Source organism: Falco cherrug, chromosome Z (genome assembly GCF_023634085.1).
Source record: "Falco cherrug isolate bFalChe1 chromosome Z, bFalChe1.pri, whole genome shotgun sequence".
Classification (NCBI taxonomy): domain Eukaryota; kingdom Metazoa; phylum Chordata; class Aves; order Falconiformes; family Falconidae; genus Falco; species Falco cherrug.
Window position 1 is genome coordinate 23145169 of NC_073720.1, and position 27901 is coordinate 23173069.

A 27901-nucleotide genomic window follows, 5' to 3' on the forward strand; every position below is an offset into this window, starting at 1 on the left:
TTTCATTTGAGCATTAGGAGATTTGATGTGTTATTTCTAAAGACTGGAAATTGGAGTATGAACAAGAAAACATTTGGAAATAGTGAATATGAAGAAAAGAAACATTCTGATTCATTAATAATCTCACATTTTTGAAAATGCCATTAGTCAGAAATAAACATATTCATCTTCACTAAGTAATGCTTCCTTCTCCTGGTCTTTATAAAAGAAGTCCAACAGTTTGACAAAAGGGTAATAAAATCTTAATCTTTTGTAGGTCAAAAAATTGAAAAATTTTAAGTGATCTTGTTTCGTATTTTGTAATCTCATTTTCTTCTATGTACAGAGTGAGGAGAGCTTGCACTACTTTCACTAAAGAATTTTTTATGATTAGTAAAAGTATGTAGAATCAAACACGTATTTGACATTATGGACACTTACTCAAAGAAATAAATTATTCTATGCTTTTCCCAACTTTTAATGGCATTATCTATTTAATTTATATTTTGTTCAGTAGTTTTTAAAGACTCTTTCAAGTATTGGTTTGTGATTTAGACTTTTTGCTGAAGTGCACTGCTAATAGAGATTCTGAAGCAAATTGCAAATAATTAACTAGCAACTTGAGAACTAAAATGGGATCTTAGGTAAGGGAGACTGGGGAAGCAACTGGTAGAGAAAGATGATTCTCTAATTCTTCCATAAGTGCAAAAATTGTAATTCATAGTTTGGTAAAAGCTGTATAGAAAATGAAGAAGTGTCTTAACAAAAAAAATGGGGTAAGAAAAAACAATTCCATGGACTTTTTAAAAAAGTAAAATTAGAAGATACAAATACATTTAATTTAGAATATCTCAGTTCCATTTGCAGGTTAAAATTAGTATGTCAGGAAGAGGAGAGCTAGAATTATGGTGCAACTGTGAAATGCACTTTACTGGAGTAACAAAATTCTAACTCCTACTGTGTGCCTACTCCACTACTATCCTTGTCTTACTAGTTTTCATGCAAAGCAATCCACAAGTTAAGAAAAGAAGTCATAGAAAGCTATTTAATTCATAAGAAACAGAGCAAAAATCATTCATTAAAACATGAAATAGGGCTTGACTGCAGACATGGTAGGAAGAAGCGTTAAGTGGTGAACAAAACAGTGCAATGTGGAGTATTACATGTGGTGAGCTCCCTGAATTGGAAAGAGTAGATTATTTTGAGCATTCTGTTTTCCAATTGAATATAACAGAAGGTTTGTTACCAAAAAAAAAAAAAAAAAAAAAAAAAGGCATGTATGATTAGAACAAAACATTACATCTGAGATTCTGGAAAAAGGTAGAAACCAGGTGCCAGTTATCCATACGGGAAAAAACTTCCATTCTTGCCTTTTTGTGAGTTTCCTCAATATGTTTTAACCTTTTTATTCATTTCAGCCACAATTTATGGTGTGGTAACTTTTATCTTCAGGTAATTGCTCATATTTAGGAAATTTTAGGAAGGTGGGTAAATATAGCAGACTCTTAAGTGCTCTAATGTGGGAAATGTTGTACGTGAACTTTGCAAAAGGGAAAAAAATACCAGTTATAAAACAAAAATCTGTGGAAACCAAGACCCACAGCAGTAGACCTGCCAGCAGTGGCAAATCCAGAAGCAGCATGTCCTAGAAAGGACCTGCTGTTCTTTAGTCAGATTAATTTGCTTATATTCCTCAAGTCTGATGCATACCATATAACTTAGCATAACAGGTAAGATCACAGAGACTTAATATTATTCTTTACAGAAGTATATAGTATTAAGTATATTCTTCCCTGTTAGCAGCAGAGTTGGTAGGTTTTCTATAGTTTAGAGAATTACTTGTTTATTTTATTGACAACATTGGAAAAATAGAATTCAAAAATAGCAAACCAGAAAATGCAGCATTTCAGGTGTATGGTTTTTATTAATTGCATTTTTTCCAGGTGTTGAGTGGGTTTGGTGCTCAATTTCATTTGCTACAAAACAGGTAAGGTTGTATGAAAAGATAGGTAAAGAGATTGTTTGAAGATTAGATACAGGCAGACCTGGTAGTTGCTCTTGATTGCATAATGGCACAGCTGTATTGTCAAGTACTAGTCCCCTGCGGTGGGTCCAAAATCCAAACTGAAATGAGAATGTTAACTATGTTACAGTAAAGAGGACTACTGGTTTTGATACACTAGCAAACTGAATTTTGGTTTTATGCATTAGAAAAAATGCTGAACAGAAATAGATTTCTTCTGGATGATCAAATCTCTTCTACAGGGGACTACAAAACTGAAAAGCAGAACACTATAGTTGCTGTGGCAATATGTTGTTTCCCTCTGTAGCACAGCACAACAGACCAATCTGGTTTCTAAAAGTAAGCTGTTTTAGGAGGATATAAATAATGCATTAGAATTTCTACTGGATGAATCTTTCTGGATTGAAATCTGTTAATCTATGGAATGTATCTGTATTTAGAATGGTATTAACCACTGTGTGGATGTTTGTCATTTGGATTTCTTTTGTTCTAATAGTATCCTAGTTCCCTTTAGCTTAAGCATGTATGTAGCATTAACTAGTCCACTGAAACTATTTTTATAAAAATGTGTGAGCAGTACTTAATTTTAGAAACAAATGCTGAAAAATACAGTATGTGACCCACTGCAGTAGGGACAGAATGTGCTGAGGATCTCCTGGGATTAACTTGATCCATTATTAGTAAAATATAATCTCACTTTTTAATGGAGAGCTGTGGTAGGAGGTGGTTGCTCAGCCAGAGTGCTGAGATGGGCTTGTAGTTCATACGTCCTCTGGATAACTTCTGTAAAACCTGTCTCAGGCAATAGCAGTGGAAGATCTTGCTGAATTTTATTTCTTATCAGCATGTTATATGAATTCTCTGTTTCACTTATCTATACCACTATTTCACCACCTTCGTCACCTACAAAGATATACTTTTCTCTGGCTTCTAACACAGATTTTGTTCTGCTTTTTAAATTACAACAAATCCAGTGATCTGGTTAGATGAGATTTAAAGCATCTGGTTATCTGTCCTAAGTTTCTCTGCCTAATCTTCTCCCTGTGCTTTTGGTGGCAGTTTGTCTTTTTGCCCTTCCAAGTGCTACACATATGGTACCATATCAAAAGACTTTGGACCACTGCAGTTGCTTTTTTGAAGCCTCAGGTGCATTTTCTTACCATCTTTTCTTCAGTTTATTTGCTCTTAAGACAAGGGTTTTTTCCTACTTGTCTTCTGTCAGCCTCCTGTCATTTCGAATATGGGTGTGCCTGTTTTGTGCGAACAGACATGCTGTATTTTTCCATGCAGTATGCTTTTTATCACCATTTAGAGCAGGTAGAGTTCAATTGTTTAAGTAATTCTTCATGAAAAACAGAAAGTGGGATTTTGGGCACAATGGAAGAAAGTAATTCTTACAGCTCAAAGTGGATACTGTAAGAAATGTCAGTATTTCCTTTGCCATATAGATGATGTATAGAACATGCAAGACTCCTCAAATAGTAAACTGTGGCCCAAACGTAACTCACACGTCACCTTCTGCGCTCCTTTGTGCCCCAAATACTAGTTTGTAAGGGGTCCTTTGTGTTTGGAGAGGGAAGACCTGGCACATGTCGAGCTAGCTGGAAGTTCCCTAACAAACTGTGAATCTTGAGTCCAAAAGTGAGACCACATAGTCTAAGAAATTAAGGGGAAATACACAAATTTTTCTTCAGCTCTCTCTTGTCATGCTCCTGCCATATTGGATAGGCCTGCCAAGTGGTGGTAGAAGAACAAAAGGTAGTGGAGCTGGAGTACAAATGCATGTTTGTTCCCTGCTTCTACTGTGCTTTCTTCTGAAGCTGGACTATAAAGAAGAAAGGGGAGTGGGGTGAAGTGGAGCAGGGTCTCCAGAGGCTATGACTTCATATGTGTACAGAAGTGAAATCTAAAAAGTAGAAAATGGAGACAAAGAATGGTGCCTATCAAGTTGCACTTATATTTGGATGTTGAAGAAAGAGGCCAGAAACTTGTGAGGGGATGTGGAACACAGAGTGGAGAATGTCTTTTGGCTTTATGTGTCTACTTTTAAGAAAAGGTAAGTTAAGACATACTAGTAAAAAGCAAATTGTAGCTATTTCCATGGTTTATCCAACAACATCCTCTGCATTTTCCTGTGATCTTAGGAATTTCCCTAAGGAACCACCCCTAGTTTAGTGTAGAGCAATAATGCTGACCTTCTTTGAGTTTATGAAATTTTTGTGTTTAGTGTCAAATTTATGCAGAAAACCCCAGTGTCAAAATTTTGTTTCATCAAAAAATTGTACTGAAATACAAACTTCTTATCAATGCCAATACCTGACCTTTCCTGATTTAGAGCCTGTTGGTGCAAGATGCATCTTCTAAGGGACATTCTTCTGGAAACTCACTAGGAGTTCAAGGTTCCTGCTACTTGATGTTCCTTTTGACAAGGTAACCAAGCTAGATTTTTGGCATAAGACAGAACAAAAGGTATGAAACTTGTACTACCCTGAATCACGTGCCCTCCTGCAAGATTCCTACTAGTTGACTTTGTTTAAGCTGTCTGAAGAATGCTGGCCTGTTAGAACGGTGGACTGGCAGTGGATTTGTGACTGAGCAAGAGCTTTCCAGGAATCAGTTTTACTTTTGCGGAGCATGAGCAGCAAGGAAAGTACATGACTCACCATGTCAATGATACACTATTGCAGCATAGTTTTATGAACAACTTTCTAGGCAATTTGCATAGTTCTTTGTTCAAAATACCTGCATAGTCAGAACCACATGGCAGCGCAAAAATATGCCACTATCTAATTATCTTTTTAGTTTAAATGATGGTGTGAACAGGCAATGTAGGCAGTGGTTTCATGTTACAGTGGTTGAAAAGGAATTCCTATACAATTCTGGTAACAGCTGTCTACTTCTCTCGTCTCATCTGACTCCACAGTGTCCCGATTCAGAGAGGGGAAAAAAGGCAAAACTGAAATATTTTTGTATTGACTTTTCTGCCACATCAGCTCATGGGTTCAGTAGGTTGTTGAAGCCAGCGTAGGAGTGTATTTGAGAACTGTGTTGTGGGAGGTAAAGAGATGTTAGCTGATCACCTGAGCTATAACATGAAAGCATGGCGTTATACTTATGATTTTTGCTAACTATTCATTTGTTTCATATTCTAACAATCCTGCTAGAAAATGCACCAGTGTTAAAAGAGTTTTGGTTGTTTGCAGTCATACTGTTTCCTATCAGCAAATCATCTTTACTTGATGGATGTTTCTTACAATGGCTATAGCAGTGTAATTATTCTCAGTGGAAATGTGTGAGACATTACCCAGAACTGATTTGCTATGAATAAAATTAGGTTGAGGGCTAGTGCATCATCACATTGTATTGATATCCTGACTCTATAATGTTAATATATAAAGTGATCCATCTTTTATCTTCATAAATTTTTAAGATGGACTTTTATATCTGCTTTGGAGCATTTGTAGCCTTACATATTTAACATATTTAATAATCCATACTTGAATAATGAATTATAAACTAGCATGTGTACTGATACGTTGCTTTGCAGTACACTCGGGGAGCTTGCATTTTGGCTTGTCAGCATTTTTATACTGCTATAGAAATTAATGGGTTTAGGTTTGGGGGTTTTTTTTAGGACTGCTTTTTGAGCAACAGAATCTGAAACATTATTCAAAAAATTAAGAACTCCAAAAGTAAATGTTTTCCTATGTGATATATGAAAACTTAAAATACTTGGGGAGGAGCAGTACCATGGAAGCTGTTGCAGATGGAGTCATGCACTCAGTGGTAAGACAGAGGCAATAACATACTGTATTGATACAAAACAGTGAGTTAACGAAATTCAATGGTGAATGCAACAGTGGTTTAACAAGTTTTGATGGCAAGGTACACTTGATTATTTACTACATAGAAGACAAGGTCAAACAAACTGTCAACACAGACCCTCCCATTCAGTCGTGCGGTTCAGAAAGGACTCCCTTTCTAAACTGCTCCTCAGAGAGGAGTCTAGGTGCAGTTGGATCCAGTCCTAGTCCCAGAGTTGGTCAATGGTTTATGTCTAAAGGATTACACATGCACAATTAATCCTTTATATCACTTAACTAAGATTTCGAAGTTCAGCTTGCTATTAATCACTTACAGAGGATCTGTTGCAGCAAGGACTCTGTCAGCCTCCAAGAGTAACCTTGAGAGGGGAGATCCTGGCATGCAGCCCGCTGCAGTGCAGAGCTCAGTGGGCCCTGGGCTTTTGACTTACGGACGTATTTGCATACTTGCAAGACATCTGGGTCACTGTTCCAGACAGCCTGTGGGAAAATTACTTGGGGGGTAGGGGGGCTGGGAGGTTGGAATTAGAGAAAACTGGGACCTAGTAGAAGCATGGTATTACAGAAATGTTTTTAGGGTAAAATGCAGCTATGGCTTTCAGGATGGCTGGCACGGACGGAATCTCCCTGGCCACGGCTCCCTAACCACACACCCTGCCGTCTGAGCACCTGCTGGTGGGAGTAACGGAGGCTGGAGCGGAGCGGAGACCCCGCGGCCGGGCTCTGCTGTGCTCCCTGCGGGAACGGGAACTCGATGGCACCACACAGCTGATACGTGCATAGCGGTTGTCACACCAAGAATACATGAGAAGATGTCCACTGCGGAGCCGACCGTTTTTATTTTCTTAGATGTAATTATTACATTTATTTTTTAGAAATTATTAAATTTAAATTATTTAATTATTAAAATTAAGTAATTTCCTTAGATGAAACACTCTCATTGCAACACCAACGCACACCTCCATCCCAAAGTCACCCGCCTCTGGGGCACTGCCACACCTCACTGGGCAGGCGACACCAGCCCCTAACAGAAGTGTGTGTGACTGGAGTCACTCAAGCTCCACCTAAATGCAGAGAAAACGGACTGGCCCTGAACTGGAATAAGTCCAAAGCCGGGGGCGACTTGTTATCTAAACTCACGAATTATCACATGCTGTTTTAGTGTTTAACTATGTGTTAAACGAATGTGTGCACAAAGTTTAGGTCAAGCTGACTCTCTAAAGTTGTTGAAAGTGAAGAAGGAAGGGACTTTTAATCAAGGGAGTCAGCCTTGGGAAGGACGGGAAACAAACAATGGATGGTGAAAAGAACACCGTTATCTAAGTTATGCAGAAAGAAGCTTTCAAGTGAGGAAAGCTCTGGCCACAAAAGGAGACAAGCTGATAGGTGTCGCAACCCCCCCACATCAACAGAAAATTAGTTGAAAATAGGACAGAGGTAATTGTGGCAGTGGGAGATTGCGACCTCTGACTCAAATAGCCCCCCGAGAGAGGGCAAAACCCCATTTGGGGAGCACGCGTGTTAGCAGAAAGCTTCCGTAGTGCTGTATGAGGATGCGCGCTGATCTGCATTAGAAGCGAGACACTTGTAGCCAGTCCTGTGTATGGTCAATGAATGTGCAACGTACTGTGAAGTACAAAAAGTGGATAAATGAGGGGAGAAGTTAGGGAAGGCGCCATCGTAACTCCTGGGATCAGTCGATGGGCTGAACCTGTCTTGTCCCGCATAGGGACACCTACTGGGTAAGAACTTGATTCTGTGACTAACCCATGCTAGCTGTTACTAAGTGTGTTGTTTTAAGCTCATTTTACAGTCAGTGTATTATCACTGGCAACCTTTGACCTTGATTCTGTCACAAACTCGTACTTTGTATAATAGAAGTCTTCAGCTGAAGTTCATTTTGTATAAATCTTCGGAGGTTTGAGTAGTTGTTGCAAGGGACTTGACCCAGTGATGCTGTCTGTGGCGGTCCCTGTGTATGTTAGTGGAATCACCCTGTGATACAGTGGGCTGTCAAAACACAGATAGCAGACAAACTAGTCAGACACAAATGTTTCATCTTGGGAAACTGACAGGCTGATCACATATAAAGGGTTCAAAGAAATCTGCCTTTTTAATGTGACACAGCCCTTGGCTACCATGTTGCCATCTGTCCCCCAAAGCCCAGAGTACTCTGGACAGAGCCATCACACCCCCACTGGTGGTTCTGGCTCAGGCAGGGGGCAGAGAGCGCACACCACCACAGAAGCATATATTGCTGCTTCTTTAATTAAGGTCAGCCTCAGTAACTATGCAGTACCATTTGTGTGTGGGAATTTGCGAGATATATTAATAGAAATATTTGTTTAATTCTGAATGGGCAAATCTGAGACCCCAGTTCCAGCTGTCTGTTCCATTTCTGTAATAAAAAGTAATTAATAGCACTCATTTTACAGAACAATTCCTAGGCACTAAGAACAGCCTGCCCATCTAGTTATCGACAACCTTCTTTCCACAAGGCACTGAGCACATTCTTAGGTTAAAAAACGTGCATGGTAACAAATAAGAAAATTACAGGACAAACTATATGTCTGGTGATTGCAGTGTTTCCTAAGAAAGTAACATACCAAATTCTGTGGGGTACATTTTAATTCCCACCCAGTAATGTGAAAACAATGAATAGGAGCATCCTACCTAACAAGTGTGCCTGGGTGACCTGCATGCTGATAATAATGAGTAACTGAAGTCTGAAGATGTACCTTGAGGTCAAACTTAGTCCTCAGTTTGTTCTAGAAAAGACAGGTTTTCACTCTCATGTTTGGCTCCTTACTTCTGTGCTAAATGTAGCCGGAGTGGACATGGCATACATCATAGACATAGTTACAATTAACTACTGTCTGCAAGTATTTTAAAAATTAATCTGAAAATACAGAAGTTACTGTATTTTTATACTTTGATAGCAGAAAAAATGTCCACCCATGTTTTAGAAAACTTCAGTCAGTGGCATTTTAATTTTATTTCCGTAGAAAAATTTTAATGCCATAATGGAATTTCTGAAAATGAAAATATACTCTGGAAAAGAGAATGTGTTCTAGGAATCATAGAATCATAGAATGCTTTGGGTTGGAAGGAACCTTAAAGATCATCTATTTCTAACTGCCCCCCTGCCATGGGCAGGGACAGCTTCCACAAGACCAGGTTGCTCCAAGCCCCATCCAACCTGGTCTTGAACACAGCCAGGGATGGGGCACCCACAGCTGCTCTGGGCAGCCTGTTCCAGTGCCTCACAACCCTCACAGTAAAGAATTTCTTCCTAATACCTAATCTAAATATACCCTCTTTTAGTTTAAAACTAGTACCTGTTGTCCTATCACTACATGCTCTTGTAAAAAGTCCCTCTCCAGCTTTCCTGGAGGCCCCCTTTAGGTACTGGAGGGCTGCTATAAGGTCTCCTTGGAGCCTTCTCTTCTCCAGGCTGAACAACTCCAACTCTCTCAGCCTGTAGCCATAGGAGGAGGGCTCCAGCCCTCTGATCATCTTTGCAGCCCTCCCCTGGACTTGCTACAACAGGTCCCTGTCCTTCTTATGCTGGGGGCCCCGGAGCTGAATGCAGTACTCAAGGTGGGCTGGCCATAGAAGGAAAGCAAGATGGATGGAGATAGTGATGGTTTAATAGGAAAAGCAAAAGCTGTGTGTGCAAGCAAAGCAAAAAGAGGAATTTATTCATTCCTTCCTGTCAGCAAGCAGATGTCCAGCCACCTGCTGTGAAGCAGGGCCTCAGCACACAATGGTTGCTTGCACAGAGAAATGTCATAACCACAAATGTCCCACCTGCCTCCTCTGCTCCCTGAGGGTTTTTTGCGGAGTGTGACACCCTGTGGTATGGGTCAGCTGTCTTAGCTATATCCACTCCTCGCTTCAAGGCTACCCCCAGCCTACTTGCAGCGGTAGGGAGAAAGGAAGCATTGGCGCTGTGCAAGCACTGCTCAGCAATAGCTAGAACACTCTGTGTTACCAGCACTGTTTTGGCCATAAATACAAAGAACAGCCACATACCGACTGCTATGAAGAAATTCTCTCACTGGTAGGGTTTTTTGTACACACTTTTTTGCTTTTCTGTGCATTTTCTTCCCAGCAGCATCTCCAGTTCCCTGCTGAGTCTGTTTCATTGCCATTTCATACCCCTATATCCACTGAATGATCCGTGGTTAAGTGACTCAATTTGACAGTGATTGGACTTCAGAGCTAAAACTGCACTCAGGCTTAAGAAGCGCAGAGTTCGCATGACTGAGTTTTTCTTTCAGGTTGTCTTCACCAGTTAGATTTTATTACTTTTGAAGGTTTATCTGCAGAATGAGGGCTAGGAACTTCTTTTTAGTAACAAAATGTTGGGTGCTAGTGGATTTGAATTTGTCATGTGCACTCTTAAGTATTTGTGCTGGTTGTACCCTTCACAAAAGCTTTATGTTGGATCTTCTGCTTGAGGGCTTTATCTTGCATCCTTTAAGACCCAAAATAAAGTCCTAGCTTCTCATTGAATGCACTGTGAAAGCCATAAAATTAAAAGTAGGTAGCATAACAAGTTTTGTTCTTTTTAAGATAGGCATGTCTTTGAACAATATAAAAGTGAGAGTTGTTTCTCTAAACGTGCCCTGCTTTTGCTTGAAGAACTGACTTAACACTTCTAAACACGATCACAGTTTATCAGCTATAAATTGACATTAAGAAGGCAATCAACCCAGCACAATTAAACTAAATGGCATTGGCTCACTTTGTGTGCTTCACTTTATTTGGTCTTTTGTCTTTGGCTGTTATGTTTCCTTATTAGAAAAGACTTTTTCTGTTCTGCTAAACAAGGACAGGGGGTGCTGCCCACATTAAGGAAATTAAAATTAGTAGCTAAGATCAGAAAGTTTCCAAGACCTTACTTGAGAGTCCTGAATTATGTGTGATGCTCTTGTGCAAGATCTGTCCTCTGCTGAAGTCTAGTAAGATTGTTTCGATAGTTTCTCCTTTTTCCCTACTGTTGTACCAGACAAAAAGTAGGAATTAGTGTCTTTTCTTACAATCAGTACAGATAAATAAAAATAAAACCATTTTTAACTAACATCAATAATAGTGGGCAAATTTATTGAATTTTTCAGAAAGGGGATATTATTCTGGTATCAAACTAAAATACAGTGCTTTGTCATGAAAAAAATTTGCAGTTCCTTTTGCATCATTTAGAGTCTGGAATAACCCTTTCTGATGTTCCTTTTTTCCTTCTGTATATTTTGAACTGTTCTTCACATAAAAACATTGTAAGCTGTGTGTCCCAGTTTTGTTTATATTTCTACAGATTTCTGAAGTCTTTTATACTTTCTTAGTGTCAGTCTTGCAAGGACTTTGAGGCTGCCAGCAGTGAAATTTTTGAGATGCCTTGTCTACTGGTGATGAATTATTTTGTGTGTTGGCTACCATAGTCAGATCTGAGTATTCATTTTTTCATATAACTAAGTCATATAACAGGTTAAATGGGTGAAGTATAGGACAGTGTATTCACTTCTGTAAATCCAGGTATCCTGAGACTTTTAATGAAAGTATATGGCGGTTTTGCTGCATGAGCAGTTAAGCTTTTAGATAAGGTGTACCAGAGCTAAGATAAATTCAAAAACTTGAGATCCATTTTAGATACAGAGAACAGGATCATGTTTAAGGGTTTTTTTCTGGACTACTCTCTTAAAAATTTTAACCCTCAAACAATAATCTTGAATGTATTTAAGGATCACAAATAATATTTCTATGGTAACATTGCTTTTGTTGACAGATAAATAACTGCTAAGACTAACTCTGTGCCTCTGCTTATATATAAAATTAATAGCTACATCCTGTGCATTTATAAATACAATTTTTTTGTGTAGTGTTCTAAATGAATGCCTGCTATAGTGCTGTAATAAACTCCTACTAGCCTGCTTAGTCATCTAATGCTGCAGAACAAAATCCTAGACCTATCCAGGTGACTTTAATGGGACTTTGGTTTCACCCTGTTGTTTACCAAAGTGCCAAAAATTTATACTTGCTGTTTGATGGAGTTAAATCACTTTCTTTCCTGTAGTCTCATCCTGTATTGTATTTCAGTTTTTCAATAACAGAAGTTAGTTCTGTCTTATTAACTTATTTCCTTCATATCCTCTTGAGTCTTGAAAGACAGGGCCCAGCAAGCTTTTCGAATTAGTGAGTAATCCCAGTGGACATTGTCTCTGCTCCTTAACTATGAGAATGTTCATATGTAACATGGCTTTGAATTGGATTCTTCCTGTAAGAGGTTATCCTAACATCTGAGTATGATTTTTTTGACTGACCCAAAAAAGTACTGTTTGAGTGAAGCAGTGTATTCCCAGGAAATTCAGTGACAAAAAAACCCCAGCAATGTGAAGCTTATCCATTACTCCCAATATCCTTTTTTTTTTCCTTAGTCTTTGTGTGGCTACTGGTTCTGTTGACTAGTGAATTCACCAGATACTCGCTAATTGGTTAATTGAATATCAAAATTATTTGCTTTAATTCTCTGTCTCTGTGTGCTCACTGTCGCAGCCAGGAGTATGTGCATTGTTTTCAAATTCTATTTATTACTATTATTTTGTATCAGCTGTATTTTTTGGAGTGCTAAATTATGTTTGAGCATTTCCTTCTTATTTTTTTTAGCAGTTTCAGCAGCTGTGGTTCACAATTTGTCATCTTCTCTATTCTTAATTAGAAAATTGTGTTCCATGTATGTTCTAGTTGACCATAATTTTCTGTAACTCTTGGGGAGGTCTGTAAGTGAAATGGGATCCACTGAACACCCTCATAAGGGAGATTTGAGAAGACTGACCTAATCAATCTGACTGATAGCTTCAGCAAAAGCTGATGAAGATATCTGTGGCAACTTAATTAGCTATAGAGATTGTCAGTCTTTTAGGACTGAATTTCTCCATTGAGTTTTTTCTAACCTTTTCATAGGTGATCTTTCATTACTCACTGTCATTTACCAAAGTATTTTTGTTCTTTTGTAGGGAAGCTTTATCATTTTAATTATTTGTGCATGTAAGCAAAATGAGAAGGAAGAAACTTGGTTGAAACTCTATTTGGAGATGAACATAGATGAAATGTAAAATTACCAATAAATTGGAATTCTTAAATTATACAGAATGTGTTGGAGTAGCTTCAGTTTCTGAAGATGATACAATATAAGATACTGTAGTAAAGTTTCGCTTACAGTGCAATCAATTCACATTTTCTTCTTACAAAGACATTATTTTATCAAAAGAATAATTTGTAAGTGAAAATGAGAACACAGAAGAGAATTTCTGTACAGATCCCTTCCGTAATGAAATATATTCCTGGCTTATATTTTGCTAACGGTAGAAAGATAAATTCCAAGTTAGTGTGCAGTATGAATGTAAGTGTTAAAAGAAAGACACAAAGTACACCTGAATGAAACATCTTCTATGGTAGCAGAATAAAACTTAGTGCTAGGCACATTTTCCCAAAATTAAACATTTGTTTCTGCTGTCCTATACAGCTAATTAGAATGTGGATTAATTCCATTAAGCGTAAGAAGATCAATTCAGCTTCATCCTTCCACTAAAAAAATAATCTTTTTTTTGTTGAGCATTGTAACAGTAGTGCTCCATGATGGCTTTTCCCCAGAAGATTCCCCTAAAAAAAGAGAGACGTGGGAGCCTGTCTTGAGGAAGGACCCTTGGCCCATACCCTGTGAGTCACAGGAGATGGATTATGTTGTCAACAAGCTTGTAGCCGTGGATCTTGTCACAAGTGAAACTGTAATGTTACAAGCAATGGATCATGGTTTAGTAACTGGCAGTGAGGCTTCTTCTGGAAGTCTGTTGTCCGAGACATTCTAAGCGAGAAGTCTAATTCTACCTCCTGAATACTGCCTGTATCAGAGCACCCTGAAATGCTGAGCTGAAGGCAGGTTTTGTTGCTTCCTTATCCAGCTCATTCTTTACAAAACTTTTTCTGCCACTTGTGTCATCTATAGGGTTATATATCCTTTATACAAAGACAATAGAAATTTTGAATTAAATTCCTGTGCAGATGTAGTCAAATGCTTGTTTCCTTTGCTAATAAAATTTCATCATCAGCGTAAGTAGAAAATAAAATCTTCTAGTACCACTGTTCTTCTGATTTTTTTAAAATCCAGAAGTTTAGTGTCATAGCAGCATGTTGTTTAAACAGAAACTTATGGCATAATAATTAGAAAATAGCATGTGTATCATAAATAAAACTGTGTATAACAACTTCATGCCAGCTAAATAGGTGCCACATACCATGCCTAGCCATGCTGGTACAAGAGAAGGGGACAGCTGGTAGGGCTTATCAAAAGATCTTGTCATCTGTCTGCTTCTTACAATTCAGAAAACTTAAATTTGTGGACCATCTAGACCAGGGGTCCTCAAACTTGCATAAAGTAACACCTGAATATTGTAATACCTGTTCAAGGAATACAGTTTGCTCTGTATAAAAGGAAATATTTATGGGAGTGTATAATGAAATTACTAATTATTACAGAAATATGCATACATGCATACAAGATTTTTCACTTATACTGAGAAATAAAAAAATAAATAATAATTTCTGCTGTGTTTATCAGATAGAAAAGACTTGGGTAACAGCAGCTTAAATCAAGTATCTGGAAAGAATTTATTTAGGTATCAGTACAGTGAAAGCTGACCCTGCTGAAGCCATTCAGCACTTTCAGACTGAGACATCTAATGGTTAAATTTGAGGTAAACAACCTTTTGCACAGTTTGGATGACTTTGGGTATGTGAATAAAATACCAAGGAAATAATGGAGTGCTTATTGGTGATAGCTGCCATCACAAAACTGTAAGTTATGATAAAATTTCTGGTAAAACATCATAAGGAATAAAAGCTGAGGAGAGATTGATTATCAAATTGAGCATCTAGATGTTATTTGTCAGAAAAGCAATATATGAAACAGTTGGATTGCATTTTGTTTCTGCAGATCTGTCTGGATTGGTTTTTTGTTAAACAGTGTAGGATCAAATTTGAGTATCACTCTCCAGTGTGAGAGTGAAGAAGGGACTTTTTTTTTTTTATTGCTACATTAAGACATCTGAAACATATTTGTATTTTGGTGGTTTATTGTTTTAATTTTGCATTACCATGTCTATCTACTCCAAGTGGATTACAAACGGCAATTTTTACTGAGTCAGGGTACCTATGTAACCAAAATGGAAATCTTGCATCTGTTGTTGATGCAAGATCTTAACCTTATGTAGATGTCTTAACCTGATGTAGAGTCTTAACCTTAAATCATTTTTTCTTTTCAGTGTCATTTACAAAATAGATAAAATTTCCAGAAAATCAATACAAGTTCTGTAGGAAAGCAAACAGACTTGGATTTCTTGCAGATTTGTAGTAATGGAAAATCTACCATAATTTTCCTGATTTTTTGAAGTAAAAACTTATATTTATGTATTTCAGTGATTTGTTTGTTTTCATTTTAAGAAAAAATTGTATGATTTTTTCAAGTCATCCTGGAACTGCATAAGAATTGATTTCAAAGATTTGATTCTGCTGAAGTTAGTTATTCAGTAGTGATTTTACTAGGTATAAAAAATCAAGTAATAGTGATAAAATCTGAATACCTTTCCCCTAAGTCTCTCAGATACATTCTTTTCTGAAACTCTTTACTTGTCTTTATTTTCCTTCAGTGTAAGTGAATGCTGTACTTTAAACACTGTTTAGAGATGAAGTCTATTTATTTAATCAATAATTAAATTGAGTTTAAGAAACTCCACCAAGATGCTTTAAATAGGTGGCCTGATTATTCTGAGCAAGGTGATCACCCAGTCACTCCGTCCAGGTAAGGAAACTTTTGAAAACTGGGACGATCATTTAATTGTCTAAATACAGTTTTAGGTTCCTAATTTTAGGCCAACTTATTTGCCAACTTATTTCAAAGCAATACATGTGACATGGGGACGTGGGAGGTGGGACATAGAGATGAGGGTTCTCCAGGGATTCCTGGGGGTTCCCCAACATGGGACGGTCCCCGGGGGACCCTTCTTTTACTGTAATATTTCACAAATTGTGCCTCAATTGTGGAAACAGAGGGTAGGTACTTGCAGATTCATAATTCTAGGGTGTCCTGCTTGTGTCTTTGGGGTGAGAGAGAGGCATGTCCCAGCCCGATGAGAAGGACACTGTGGGCACCCAGGCCAGATGGAAGGTGGTCATGTTCCACCAGAACCCAGCTGAAGGATCAGGGCTGGGCATACCTCAGTGTGCATCCAGGTGAATACAAACAGAGGCACAGTTAATTTATCTGGGTTAAATTCCTCTTTTGAGTCATATTGTGGTGGTTCTTACTTAAATTCTCTTCTGAGTAATGAAAGGCAAGAACTTTCTCACTTTGCCCTAGCCTGTGTTGGAAATCTGTGTTCCTGTATTAATAAAATTTTATTGGCCATGTAGCCACCACAATTAATGTCTGAAAGGAGGGTCATGCTTATGTAATACTGCTAAGGAATTTGTGTGAAATTCATGTAAAGACATTTTTGAAAAAGCCTGTGGTGAGAGTTCAGTTCAGCAAACCCATTTTTTCTGTCCAAAACATTGTAAGTCTTCTACAACGATATCTAGCAGCCATAAAATCTCTGTAACTCTGATTGTGTAGATCCTTGGATAACTGTTAGCAGACGAATCTGTGCAGTTGATGTAGACTGTATGAGCAGAGAGAACTGTAACTTGGAGCTGGCAAATCCCAGGAACAGTGAGGCTTTTGTAGGAAACTTAAAATTGTAGACTGACGTTGTTATTGATAGAGCTGTTTCCCAGAATATGAGATGCATTGAGTTATAAAGAGTTTGTAAGTGCTGTTCAGAACAGGAGCGGACGTCCAACTCTGAGCAGCACTCTTCACATGTCACCTACTATGCTTCCTGCTGTAGACTGATGGGGAAGAGACTTACTTTAATGGTAAGAGTAGGTGTTCTGCACAAAAGGTCCTTTTGTGTGCTGTTAACTCAGATTGTGTCATGCATCACTGTAATTTGCTTTAGATTTGTGCTGAATGACAAGAAGAATTTCAGATGTGTTGTTTGATATACTATGGCTATATTTATGCAAAGCTGCCAAAATATAGCAGCACTGTTCCAGACATTCTTTTACAGACACTTTGTTAGGAGTATTTTCCCTAACAGAGTAATATGATACACATTCATGCAAAGCCTAGAAGTAGAATGGAAAAATGAATGCATACAAATTGCCTGTCACTTCAGTGCTGTAATTGCCTTTGTTAAAACTAAAAGCTATGCTATTTATACAGGTATAACAGAAATAATTTATTGATTCTCAGCTCTTTATGTATGTGAATTGACAGGATTGTTGTCTTTTTACCATGGTTGCACTGGAGAGAAGTTGTGCTCTTGTACGAGAGAGGTGGATTCTTCCCATGTAGGTAGCAACTGCTTTGATCAAACTAACAGAAGGAAATACTCATGCTTGCAACTTGTTTACTGCTTCAGTACTATAATTTAACCTTGCAGTCCAAGTATGTGTGTAAGCCTCAGCAGTATGTTTAGCACATGTTACTACCAGTTCTACATTGTTTCAGTTTCCAAAATGCAAAGGAGATCTGTAATAAGCAACAATACTCTCCTTTTTTTCCCCTACAACTTCTGTGAGAAAAAAGTTGTTAAAAAAGATGTTTTCTCTGCATGGAGTTCACACCAGAACCAACCTTTTTTCATTATGTAGGCACAGCATCAAGGTTCTAGGCGATTCATAGAAGTTTCTGCAGGCCTCTGTGAGTGAATTTTCATCTTTCTTTGAAATACTGGTTACAATAAAGATAAATAATAATTAATATTTGCTTTATTGTTAGGTGTAGTGACACTAATAGCTTTGCCTGGATGCTGTACTCGGCATATTTATTTTTGGTGTGAAGCTTCATTTGCTATAATGCTTTCATCATTGTTCTAAGTGCCTGAATAAATAATGTGTGTATTTTAATTCAAGCACAAAATGCAAAATCAGAAAAATGAAGATAAGCTTGTAACATGGCACTTATTTCGTATATACTAGTTTAGGGGTGGGTATAAATATCAAAGCATTAAGATAATTGTGGTTCGAGTACTTTGAGTAATATTTATTCTAGCGGCTTGTCTCTGAATTCATGTTGATAATTACATTATTTTAATAGGAATAATATTTTATGATAAATCAGTTAAGTAGTTGCCATGATCTTCAAAAGATCTTCATAAAAGCTGCTTTTATAGATGTTCCTTAAACAATTAATATGGTTCTCCTAAGACAGATTTCCAAGAGGGTAATAATAGCTAGCACTGCCAGATTAGATGTGTATTCCAAAAGCTTAAAGGCTCAACTACTCCACAGAAGGAGATGCAGATATCAATCAAATTGCATAACAAAAAATGCTTCAATAATTTCAAATCCATTATAACAAGAAACTGAAATATATTATACAAGATGCTTGGAAAGAAAGGGGATATGTGCATAATACCTATGTACAACACCTAGCACAAGGGATATTCAGTTCTGTGCAGCCTGTTTCAATCTGATTAAAGCAGTATGAATCCTTAATACAGTAAAACAATTTTTATTCTATGTCTGTGAAGTGTGTACAGAAATAAAAAAAGATACTGGATCATTTTTTTCTCCTTTATCTGTTTCTCTGACTTTTGTTTTACACTTCTTCCACAAAATAATTCTTTATCTTCTAACATAAGTTAAGATTAAAGATCTGCTGAATTAAAAATATGTCGTTGAGACAAATTGGTTAACTTGCCTTCTATCAAAGCATGTTAGAAATTTATTTTTCTTAAGGTACTCTAGTTATGTCCTCAAATTGTCCTTTTACTTAGAAGAGATTATATTAAGAATGCATTTATTAATATTAAATACGTTAACAGGCTACTGAGGTTACTAAGTTCTGTAAGTCTCAATGAATCTCTAACTAGAAGTTTTAAAAATGCTCTAAATAATGTTCATTAATCAATTCGGTAATTAATGAAGTGTGTAAAAAGGATATGCTTCCTGGATTAAATAAATTTACTCTTTAAAACTTTAAAATCATGGCTTTTATTGTTTCTTTGTAATAGTTTTAGGCCTGTGAAAGTCAGATGTTTCCAGATTGTCGTGATATTTTCTGAATATGACTGCTCTCCATAGGAGAAAAGTGGAGGCTGAACCTACTCAGACTCTTTTGAAGTGCCCATGTATGAGAGTGGGCTTTATTTTCCACAGAATGCTGAGTTAATCCAGTCATTTCAGTGCTGGTACTGTCTCATAGGTGACTTCTGCCTGCAGCTGGGCTGTAATAGTTACACGCTGATAAAACTTTGCACTCAGTGTCGTACACCTACTCCACTAACAGGCCATAAGATTAGATACTTTGGAAAAAAATAGTCTGCATATATGTAGTCTTTAAGTGGTGGAGAGTTTATCACATTGATAATCCATTTAAATTGTTGTTCTCGCTTCATATTTGTGGCTTATCCAGTTTGAAGTGTTAATTGCATCTATAAGATGTCACATCTTATTCCTTTTTGTGGTAGATTTTAAAGAATCAAGTTGACAGAATTTCTTTGCCTTCTGTTGTAGGATGTATTTTAGGCTTTTATATGTTTTTGTAGTACCCTCTCTGCTTTGAAATGTCAATTTTAAATTGCAGATGTTCAAACTTGGGTATGTTATTTTAGAAGAGATCTCGGTAACAACCTGTACAGAACTTCAGGACAGCCTTTAAAAGCAGTCTTATGTAGGCAGCAAGAGAAGAAATTCCTCCTGGGCAAGCACAAGCTATGTTCTTCCAGTGTTTTTCTATGTCCACATTTACCCTGTGGTTGTGAAGGTGTCCTGGCCTTCAATACTTGAAGAATTTTTTGGCCTGACAAGGCTCCAAAGAACTAGCAGTTTTTTCATGTCCCTGCATCTTCCATTGATAAGGCCTTTGCTCTGCTAATGATGTGAATGGCCTCATCAGAGGGGCAACATCACATGGGTTAAATGAAATGCATAGTTCCTTGGCTCTGGGCACTTGACACAGTCATAAGGAATCGTTCCCAGTGCAGCTAATCCAGACGGTGTTGTTAAACTCTGAACCAAGGCCCTGTGTCCATGTGTATCGATTGCTTAGCTCCTAGTTCCCAGTTATCCCAGGTGTTCCTATCTGGGACCAAAAAAACTGTGTCCTTTCCTATCTCCTTATTTATGCTTCAACAGTATCTTCAAGAGCTAACATTTCCAGGCCAGCATATGACAAGACTTACTTATATTAGAGCATGCACGACACAGCGTCTTTTAACTTGAGAAACGTAATGAACTGATAGCAGTTTTCAGAGATTTTTTGACTACCTGCAGATTTGTTGGCTGTGCCTAGCCTTGTCAGCACCTTTGATCCTTCCAGGGAACTGTGTCTTATTGCACCTGAACAAAACAAAACAGTACTAGTGCTGGCTCCCACATCAGGGTTCATAACTAATAAGCATCATTTGCTCTCTGTGAGCACCTCATCTTCAGGCTATTGGCTTATTGTTTTAATCTCTAGTATCTTTTCTGTACGCTATCTAATTTTTCTGCATGCATTTTAATTTGTGGGTAACACTTGGAACTTCTAATAACTCCCTGGTGATTAGTGCAAAGGCAGTCACCTAGTCAAGTCCAAACAGCACTTCACAAGTTTATCATAGCTGAGTAGGTTGGCAATAGTACAAAGTCACAGTAGGAAAGTATAAGAAATTGTAATGAATCTAAAAAATGCATGAAAATAAATTCAGCTAACCAGACAAATTGTGATAACTTGCATTCATTAAGTGCTGAGATACTAAAATAATAGACTGAATATTTATCTTAGGCAGGGGTACGGTAAGCTCATAGAGTACTAACCTGGCTCTGTTTGTGGCATGCGTAATGTTTGAATACAGCAAACGTTAAAAACCTGATAATTTTCTCAACTATGGCCTATGCATAATAATTCAGTAAACTTTAACTAGGTAAGAAATTTAACTTGCCTGTGTTGTTCACTATGAGATCATTCAGGAGTAAGAAGAGATTGTAGTAATGCTGTAGTAGCCTTCATTACCTAAAGACAGAAACTGCTGGAGATTGATAAAGTTAGTATGTGTACATATATTTGATTAAACAAATAAAGCATATTTGATTAGGCAACCTGCTAAAGTGTAGAAAAACAATGTTTGGAGGGTCAAAAAGTATTTTCAGGTCTAAAAAGCAATAGCCCTCATGAATATACATCACCTCAGAACAACCTTTGATAGCTCAAATAGAGAGAGAAAGGGCATTAAAGTGTTATGGAGTGTATCTTCTCTGAGAAGCAGGAGGATAGGTGATTTATTTTCACTGGAACATGGCAGAGGCTAATGAGGTTAGAGTGCAAATATCTGTTGAGAATATTCTGATTTTCATTTTCATTGTTTATTCTGTTTATTTATGGTTGTCTCTTTAGAGCCCCATATACATAATGCATAGGTGTCCAACAAGTAGTTGTCTTAGAAGCCTTGGTCTACAAAGCACTTAATGACACAAGATGAACAACTCCACTGCTTAAAGATTCTTCCAAATAATACAGAATTTTTTAAAAAAATAGAGTTAGCTTTAAACAAAACTTTTATAGAAGAAGAATGAACAAAATGTCCTTCAGCTGTTTTCCTTTGAGCAATTTCCTTTGAGCAACCCAACCCAAATGCAGCAGAAGGGGTATGAATGTAGGATGTGGCAGCAGATAGCTCCAGAGAGCTGCTGAGGCAGCTTTGCCCTGCTTAGAAGTGTTTGGCTTGCCTTTGGATTCTTCTGAGATGTTGTATGGGGAGAAATACAGAGTGCAAGGAATTCAGACTGAATTGTTGATTTGTACAGATATTGAAGCCATGAGCATTGGCACCTCTGCCCTGTTATGATGTGTATGTTTCGAACCTAGGTTTGCTAGACACCTGAAAAGATGCCCTTTTGCATTCATCATACCAGTCAACCAAAACTGAATGCTCAAAGTCATATAAACCCCAGCAGACTGCATGGCCTGATTTGGAAGAACTTCTGCCAGTTTAGAGTAAAGATTTTTGGTAGGGTTTTTGCTACATTTTAAAATTGGACTTGAATTTGTTTTCTGAGTTTGCTTTTGTAACTCCATAAAAAGTCACCAATTTAGTCTGTAGAAATTAGGCTAAATAAGTTCTGATCAAAGCAACAAAGCATTTGCAGACTTTCCCATAGCAATGGCATTCATTTCAGTGTCTCTACTCAACCTAGCTATCAATTTTTATGAAATTTTCAGGAAGACAGTGCACCTGAGGTCACAAGCCATGTGTCAGGTTTGGTTATAACTGACTAACAGGTTCAAAAGCTGTTGTGGGACAACCTTACAGATGGATAGTCATGGCACTCCCATAAGCTGCATTTCTGTTGGAAGTCAGGCTAAACCCAATGGTTATTTTTTTCAAGCAGCAACCAAGAAGTATTTCTTTGGTTTTGCTTCATTTCTGTACAAAACGGGATGTATGTTCATTCTTTCCAAACTTTTCAGTCCTGGGGTGTATGATTCTGATTATAATAGTGTAACTGGAGGCTTAAAGTCTGTTTTAGAGCTGTAAATCATTGCAGATTTATTTATGTACAGCTTATGAATAGCATGGAACAGATTACTGAGAAGCAGCTTCCAAGAGAACAAAGGAGAATATGCATACTGCACTCTTTCAAAATGTGAGGTGTGCGAATGTGCAGCAAATCAGGTCTTCCTCCTGGCTTGTAAGGTGAATATGTGGCTTCTTGAGCCTCCCACACCAGTGGTCCCCTTTTGATGTACTGTATGAGGTATTGTTCGTGTAAGGGAACAGCGAAGGAGTTGCCTCTGCAAAGACACTACAGTTTTATCCATCTTTACATTAAGCATAAGGACAGAAAGAAATTTTTTTCATCTCCTAACCAGTTTATGTAACACCTAACGGATTATGTATTGTGATCACCACATATGTCAGATTCTTATAGTAAGGAATTGCTGAAAAAAGGGTTTTATTGCCCAGTGGAACATGTAGTCACATTTACGTTACAAGTGCAGTCTGGAATGGGATCCCCACAGTTTTATGGCAAAGATTAATAACCTTTCTCATTTTAAGAGAACTTTTGGATATATTTGGTGGGCCTCACACTAATAATGCATCTGTCTTGTTTCCCCCGTCTGTTCCACAGGGCTTTCCATCATTCTTACACAATTTTTTGCACCAGCTTGTGCTGTTTAATGCCCAGCCATTTCACAGTGCACATTACTACTCAGGCGTCTCACACCACTAGGTGTTTCTCTGGTCCTCCATACTGCACAGCACTGTGCTACTTGGCATATCCCATCCCAGACTATACAGATTCTTTCTCATTCTTAGTACCACAACGCTGCAAAGCACTCACCTGAAAATGTCATGTCCATGGTGAATGGCTTATCCCTGACTCTGCTCTCACACTGATTTTGTTTAGGTGGGAAAAAGAGAGTCCATGGCATGCTTCTATTTTAACTCTTGGTTAGCAGAAGAATGTAGCCCTATAAGGCATTTAGATTCTTCTGCTGCTGTCACTTAAGGGCAATTTATTGGCACAATTATTATGCACTACTAGTAAGTCACTACTAATTAACTTGGAGTTGAGTTTGCATTGACAAAGCATCAACAGGTATCTTTTGGCTTTCCTTCTTCTGTTTAAAAAGTGAAATATATTAAAAATTTTCTCTAATGTTTACTTAACTTCAAAGCCTTTACAAAAAATCCACCTTTGATCACTGATCTTTTCTGAAGTAATATTTCTATAAATACAGTTTTATGTATTTTTTCCAAATTTTATTTCAGGCAGTTATCTCTGCAAGATAATAATATGAACTATAGAACAGATTTTTTTCTTGATCATCATTCCCTTTAACTGTGGAAATTTTTGAGCTTACAAAGCATTCTGAATTGGTCAGTTTAAAATGAAGGGGTTTGCAAAGTTGGTTTTTTTTGCAGTTTGGCATCTTGGGGCAAATATTATATGTGCTTTATTTAGTTTTGTAACTGTTCTGATCATACTCCCAGATTTTACTCTGAGCCTCCTTTTTACTGGTAGCATACATATGGAATCTTTTCTTGTTAGTGTCTACATCCACTAGTGATAGGTCTTTCACATGATTACAGGTAAATCTTGCATTAAATATCATATTATTCATTGGTGCATGTGTTCTTTCTGAATATGGGACTGAATCAGACACTTTCATGTAGTCCAGCCAAACTGTGTTAGACTCCTTGTTAGTTAACATTCTTTATAGGCTTTTCAAGGCAAAATTGGTCCTCTATTCCTTTCTTCTTTCTTTTTTTTTTTTTTTAACATCCTTCTTACCAGTGAAATATGAGAGGTTGCCATCAGCTGATACAGTCAGTATTAGCAGTTCCCAAATCACTTGGGAAGATGGAAACTTTTGTCACTCTTACCATTCTTTCTTTTCTTAGGAGCGATAGTTTTGTTTTCAAGATTTTCCATAGTATTTGGCAGCCTTACTCCCATCACTGTCCTTGATGCCTACATGGCCTTTCTCAATTTCATCTGTACTATAATTCTGGAAAAACAACTTGTAAAGCTCTCAAAACACTGAAGCTCTGGTTCTAGTTGGAACATACAGGCACTGCTTAGTTGCAAACAAAAAACAGTGCCTGTTCAAATTATTGTGCGTTAGCTTCTTGTGTAAAGAAGTTGCTCTGATTTTAGCTTTGCAGTACTAAATTCTGCTGTGCATCTAAATATGTCTTTTGAGAAGGGGAGCAAAACTGTAGAAAAAACAGCTTTGTTTTTACTGGAGTAAACTCCAGTGCTGGAGTTTAGTTTGCACATCAGAATAGTTTTGATCTTCTTTCTAATTGCAAATGGCTCTGAGATTCTCCTGTCTGTGCATCTTACCTTGATTACAAACCTATGTCAAAACCAGCTGTTACCCTTGAATCCTGAGCCATTTTGCCTCCAGCTCCCTTATTTACTTAATCATTGGCTGATGTTTAACTTGCAGCCAACAAGACAGCCAGCTCGTCTATACACACTGCATCTTTCCTTTCTGATCAGCGCTTATCAAAACCAGTCAGCAAAAGCTTGCTTCCCCACCCCAGCCCACCTTTTGGGTTTGTGCTAGCTTTTAATTACAATTTTGCCCTTACTTAGCATCATTTAGGTTGGAAAAGACCTTTAAGATCACTGAGCCAGGCAGTTAACCTAACAGTGCCAAGTCCATGTGACTGGGTTGGAGTGGGTTCTTACTGTCACAGTATATTAGTGTTTTCTAATTTCTGCTGAAGTAATCTCTGTCATGTGTTAAGCTCAGACTGCCTTCCTCACCTTCTGTGCCAAATTACTTCCCACTTTTTGTCAAAGAAACGATATTATGAGGCTTCCTTCATTCTAAAATCACCTAGCTGTAATCAACTCTCAATTAACCTTTTGCCATCCTGTGGTGGTGCAGGTTGTCTGTGCTGTAAGTGTGGAGACAGTCTGGGTTAAACAGTGTTATTGATTAGTTGTAATACAACGCTGCTCTAACACTTTCCTACAGTGTGGAGCTAGAAGTAATAGTCCCAGTTGTTACTGTCTGGGACTAGCTTCTATAGATACTACAGAAGCTAGAAGCTAGTTCCAGCCAGACCTACACTGGCTGCTTGTCAGTACAGCCCAGTTGCCTCTGCAGTAAATTCCAGTACATGCTGAAGTTTTCTGGGCCTGTTTCAAGTCTGGCACAGAGAAAATCAAGGTGGAGTAATAAGTGCTGAGGTAAGTGCTACAAGGGCCACACAGGTATGGACGCTTAGGGTTGCACAAGAGCTTGCAATTGGACATGGCGCTAAACCCAGACTATCTCCATGCATTTGTATCACAGCAGGCCAGAATTTGCAAACCCTCTTGGCACCTGGCATTCTGGAAAGTGCGATGGATGCAAAGGCTGATCCACATTGGCAGGATGAGTCCTTATCCAGAACTCCTAAATTCTGGGTAAATGCTTCTGTTCTGTAATTTTAAATGCATTCCACAGTACCTAATCTGTTAGGGCTTATTCATAGTGTTCAATATTCCAGGTAGAAAAGGACTAACTACAATGAGAAACAACAGAAATTCAAACCAGTAAGCCAATGTAATAATCTCTGAAACAGATCTAGGGAATCCCATCTCTACAGCAGGCACAAAATAATTGCCATTAATATTTAGTGTACCGATACCAGGCGGTGGTTGTCTGCCATGGCCCGTGAGTGTCAAAAGTGGCCTGTGTAACATACAGCTAGTGGTGTGTAAGGTGGATGCAAGTCAAGCAGCTGCTCTAGCACGAAGTAGTATTTATTGGGTAGAAATGCATCAATAGGTGCACTTAACATCAATGACACATGTCTGGAAGGGCTGCAGGACTAGTGTTGCAGGGCTTGCAAAGAGGCAGGTGCGGAGCAGTGATTGATCAAGGGGCATGAGGGTATTACGGATATTGGATCCTACAAGAAGTCACTGGTATTACAAGGCAGTGTAGAATTAAGATACTTAAACGGAGATCATTAGGCAAGGATTGTGAGTTCAGAACAAGGGCCATGAGAGAAGCGTTTTGACACTCCATAGTGTCTGAGACCCTCCTCTGTCTTGGTTCTTTCCTGCCAGGTCTCTTGGATATTGGGCTGTGTTGGGTTCTGTTAACTGTGAAACAGAGAGGATAGACGAGCTATAGAAAAGTCAATGTGTTTTCTGGGGCTCCAAAAAAATACCTTTTAAGCCAAAACCTTTGGATGCCATTAGTATGAGTTCTTCAGATTACATGGAAAAGTTTAGTCATCCTACAAGAGCAAAGCAGGAACCTGGCAGTATACACATGTTGTTACACTCATATGGCATGTACACCATTTGGGAAGTCCAGCTGTGTCCCCCTACAAATATGTCAATGCAAGGAAATTTGGAGCATATGTGCTGGTGAAAACAAGCAGTTACCAGGGTTGTTAGGGGTTCCTAGACTTTCTACTCTAAGGTTTAGATTCTGCATTGTAGTAATAAGGTTGTGGCTTGTTTCAACTGTGAGTCATTATTCTTGATCAAACATGCCCTCCACAAATTACCTTTCAAGGGCAGAGCATTCCACAGATTATTTTTAGAGATTTTTGTTTTGTTCTGCCTTTCTTAGCAAAGTAAGCAGGTGTTTTGGTAATAAAGTTACAAATAAATTTGTTAAAGTTCATTTTAAAAGAAGAAATCTGATGATAGTACAGTTTTACTTACCCTTTTTGGTTTTGTTATTTCTTTCTTTTACTGTCTCATACAATTTTTGTTCTCCTTTCCCACAGAGTGCTTGTTCTGACATTGCTGTCTTATCAGGATGTTTCATCATCTCGTTAAAAGTAACCTGTATTAAAAATTAAGAATATCACCAGTGTTTACCAACTTCTTAAGCTTTTTTTAAAGTCACCTTCCTGCCAGCTAGCTTATCCAAAATAGTTATGAGCTAGCCTGTAAAAATACCTTTTCTGTTTCTTTTTCTTCTTACAGACTGCAAGTGATACCCTACATACAGACGATGAGCATGAACTCAGAGGAGATAAAGAAAGCTATCTCTGTGCGGTGTGCTTGGATGTTTATTTCAACCCTTACATGTGCTATCCATGCCACCACATCTTTTGTGAACCTTGCTTAAGGATGCTTGCCAAAGACAATCCAGCCAGCACTCCATGTCCGCTGTGTCGCACTACAATTGCCAGAGTCTTTTTCCAGACAGGTATAGAAATGAAAGTTTTTGCAATACAGAACAGTTTTCGTAGATTTCCTTCCCGTATTTCTGGCCTGAATACATACATAGTTAAAGAATGGTAAAACTTTACTAACCAAATATAGTCATAAAAAGAAGAAAGAAGTAGTAATATGCAATGGGCCACATCCCAAATGCATGTAGAGCAAAATTCCATGATGTTAATCCACTGTGAGGTTTTCTTTGCTTTTAATTCTGCCTAGGACTATTCCATGCAGGCTTTCTCTAGGGGCAAGAATCTTGTTACAGATGTGTATTTTAAAACTTGCTGATTTTTGAAGTGAG

General features: G+C 38.0%; 1 protein-coding gene across 2 annotated transcripts in view; it reads left to right on the forward strand.

The window, feature by feature from the left end:
* The window catches only part of RNF180 (ring finger protein 180), a 79278-nt gene that overhangs the window by 25966 nt on the left and 25411 nt on the right, over nt 1-27901 (forward strand). For both annotated transcript variants that reach the window (XM_055699559.1, XM_055699560.1), the window contains exon 5: nt 27361-27586. In XM_055699559.1, the coding sequence (XP_055555534.1) occupies nt 27361-27586 (226 nt within the window). The remainder of the gene's footprint in view (nt 1-27360; nt 27587-27901) is intronic.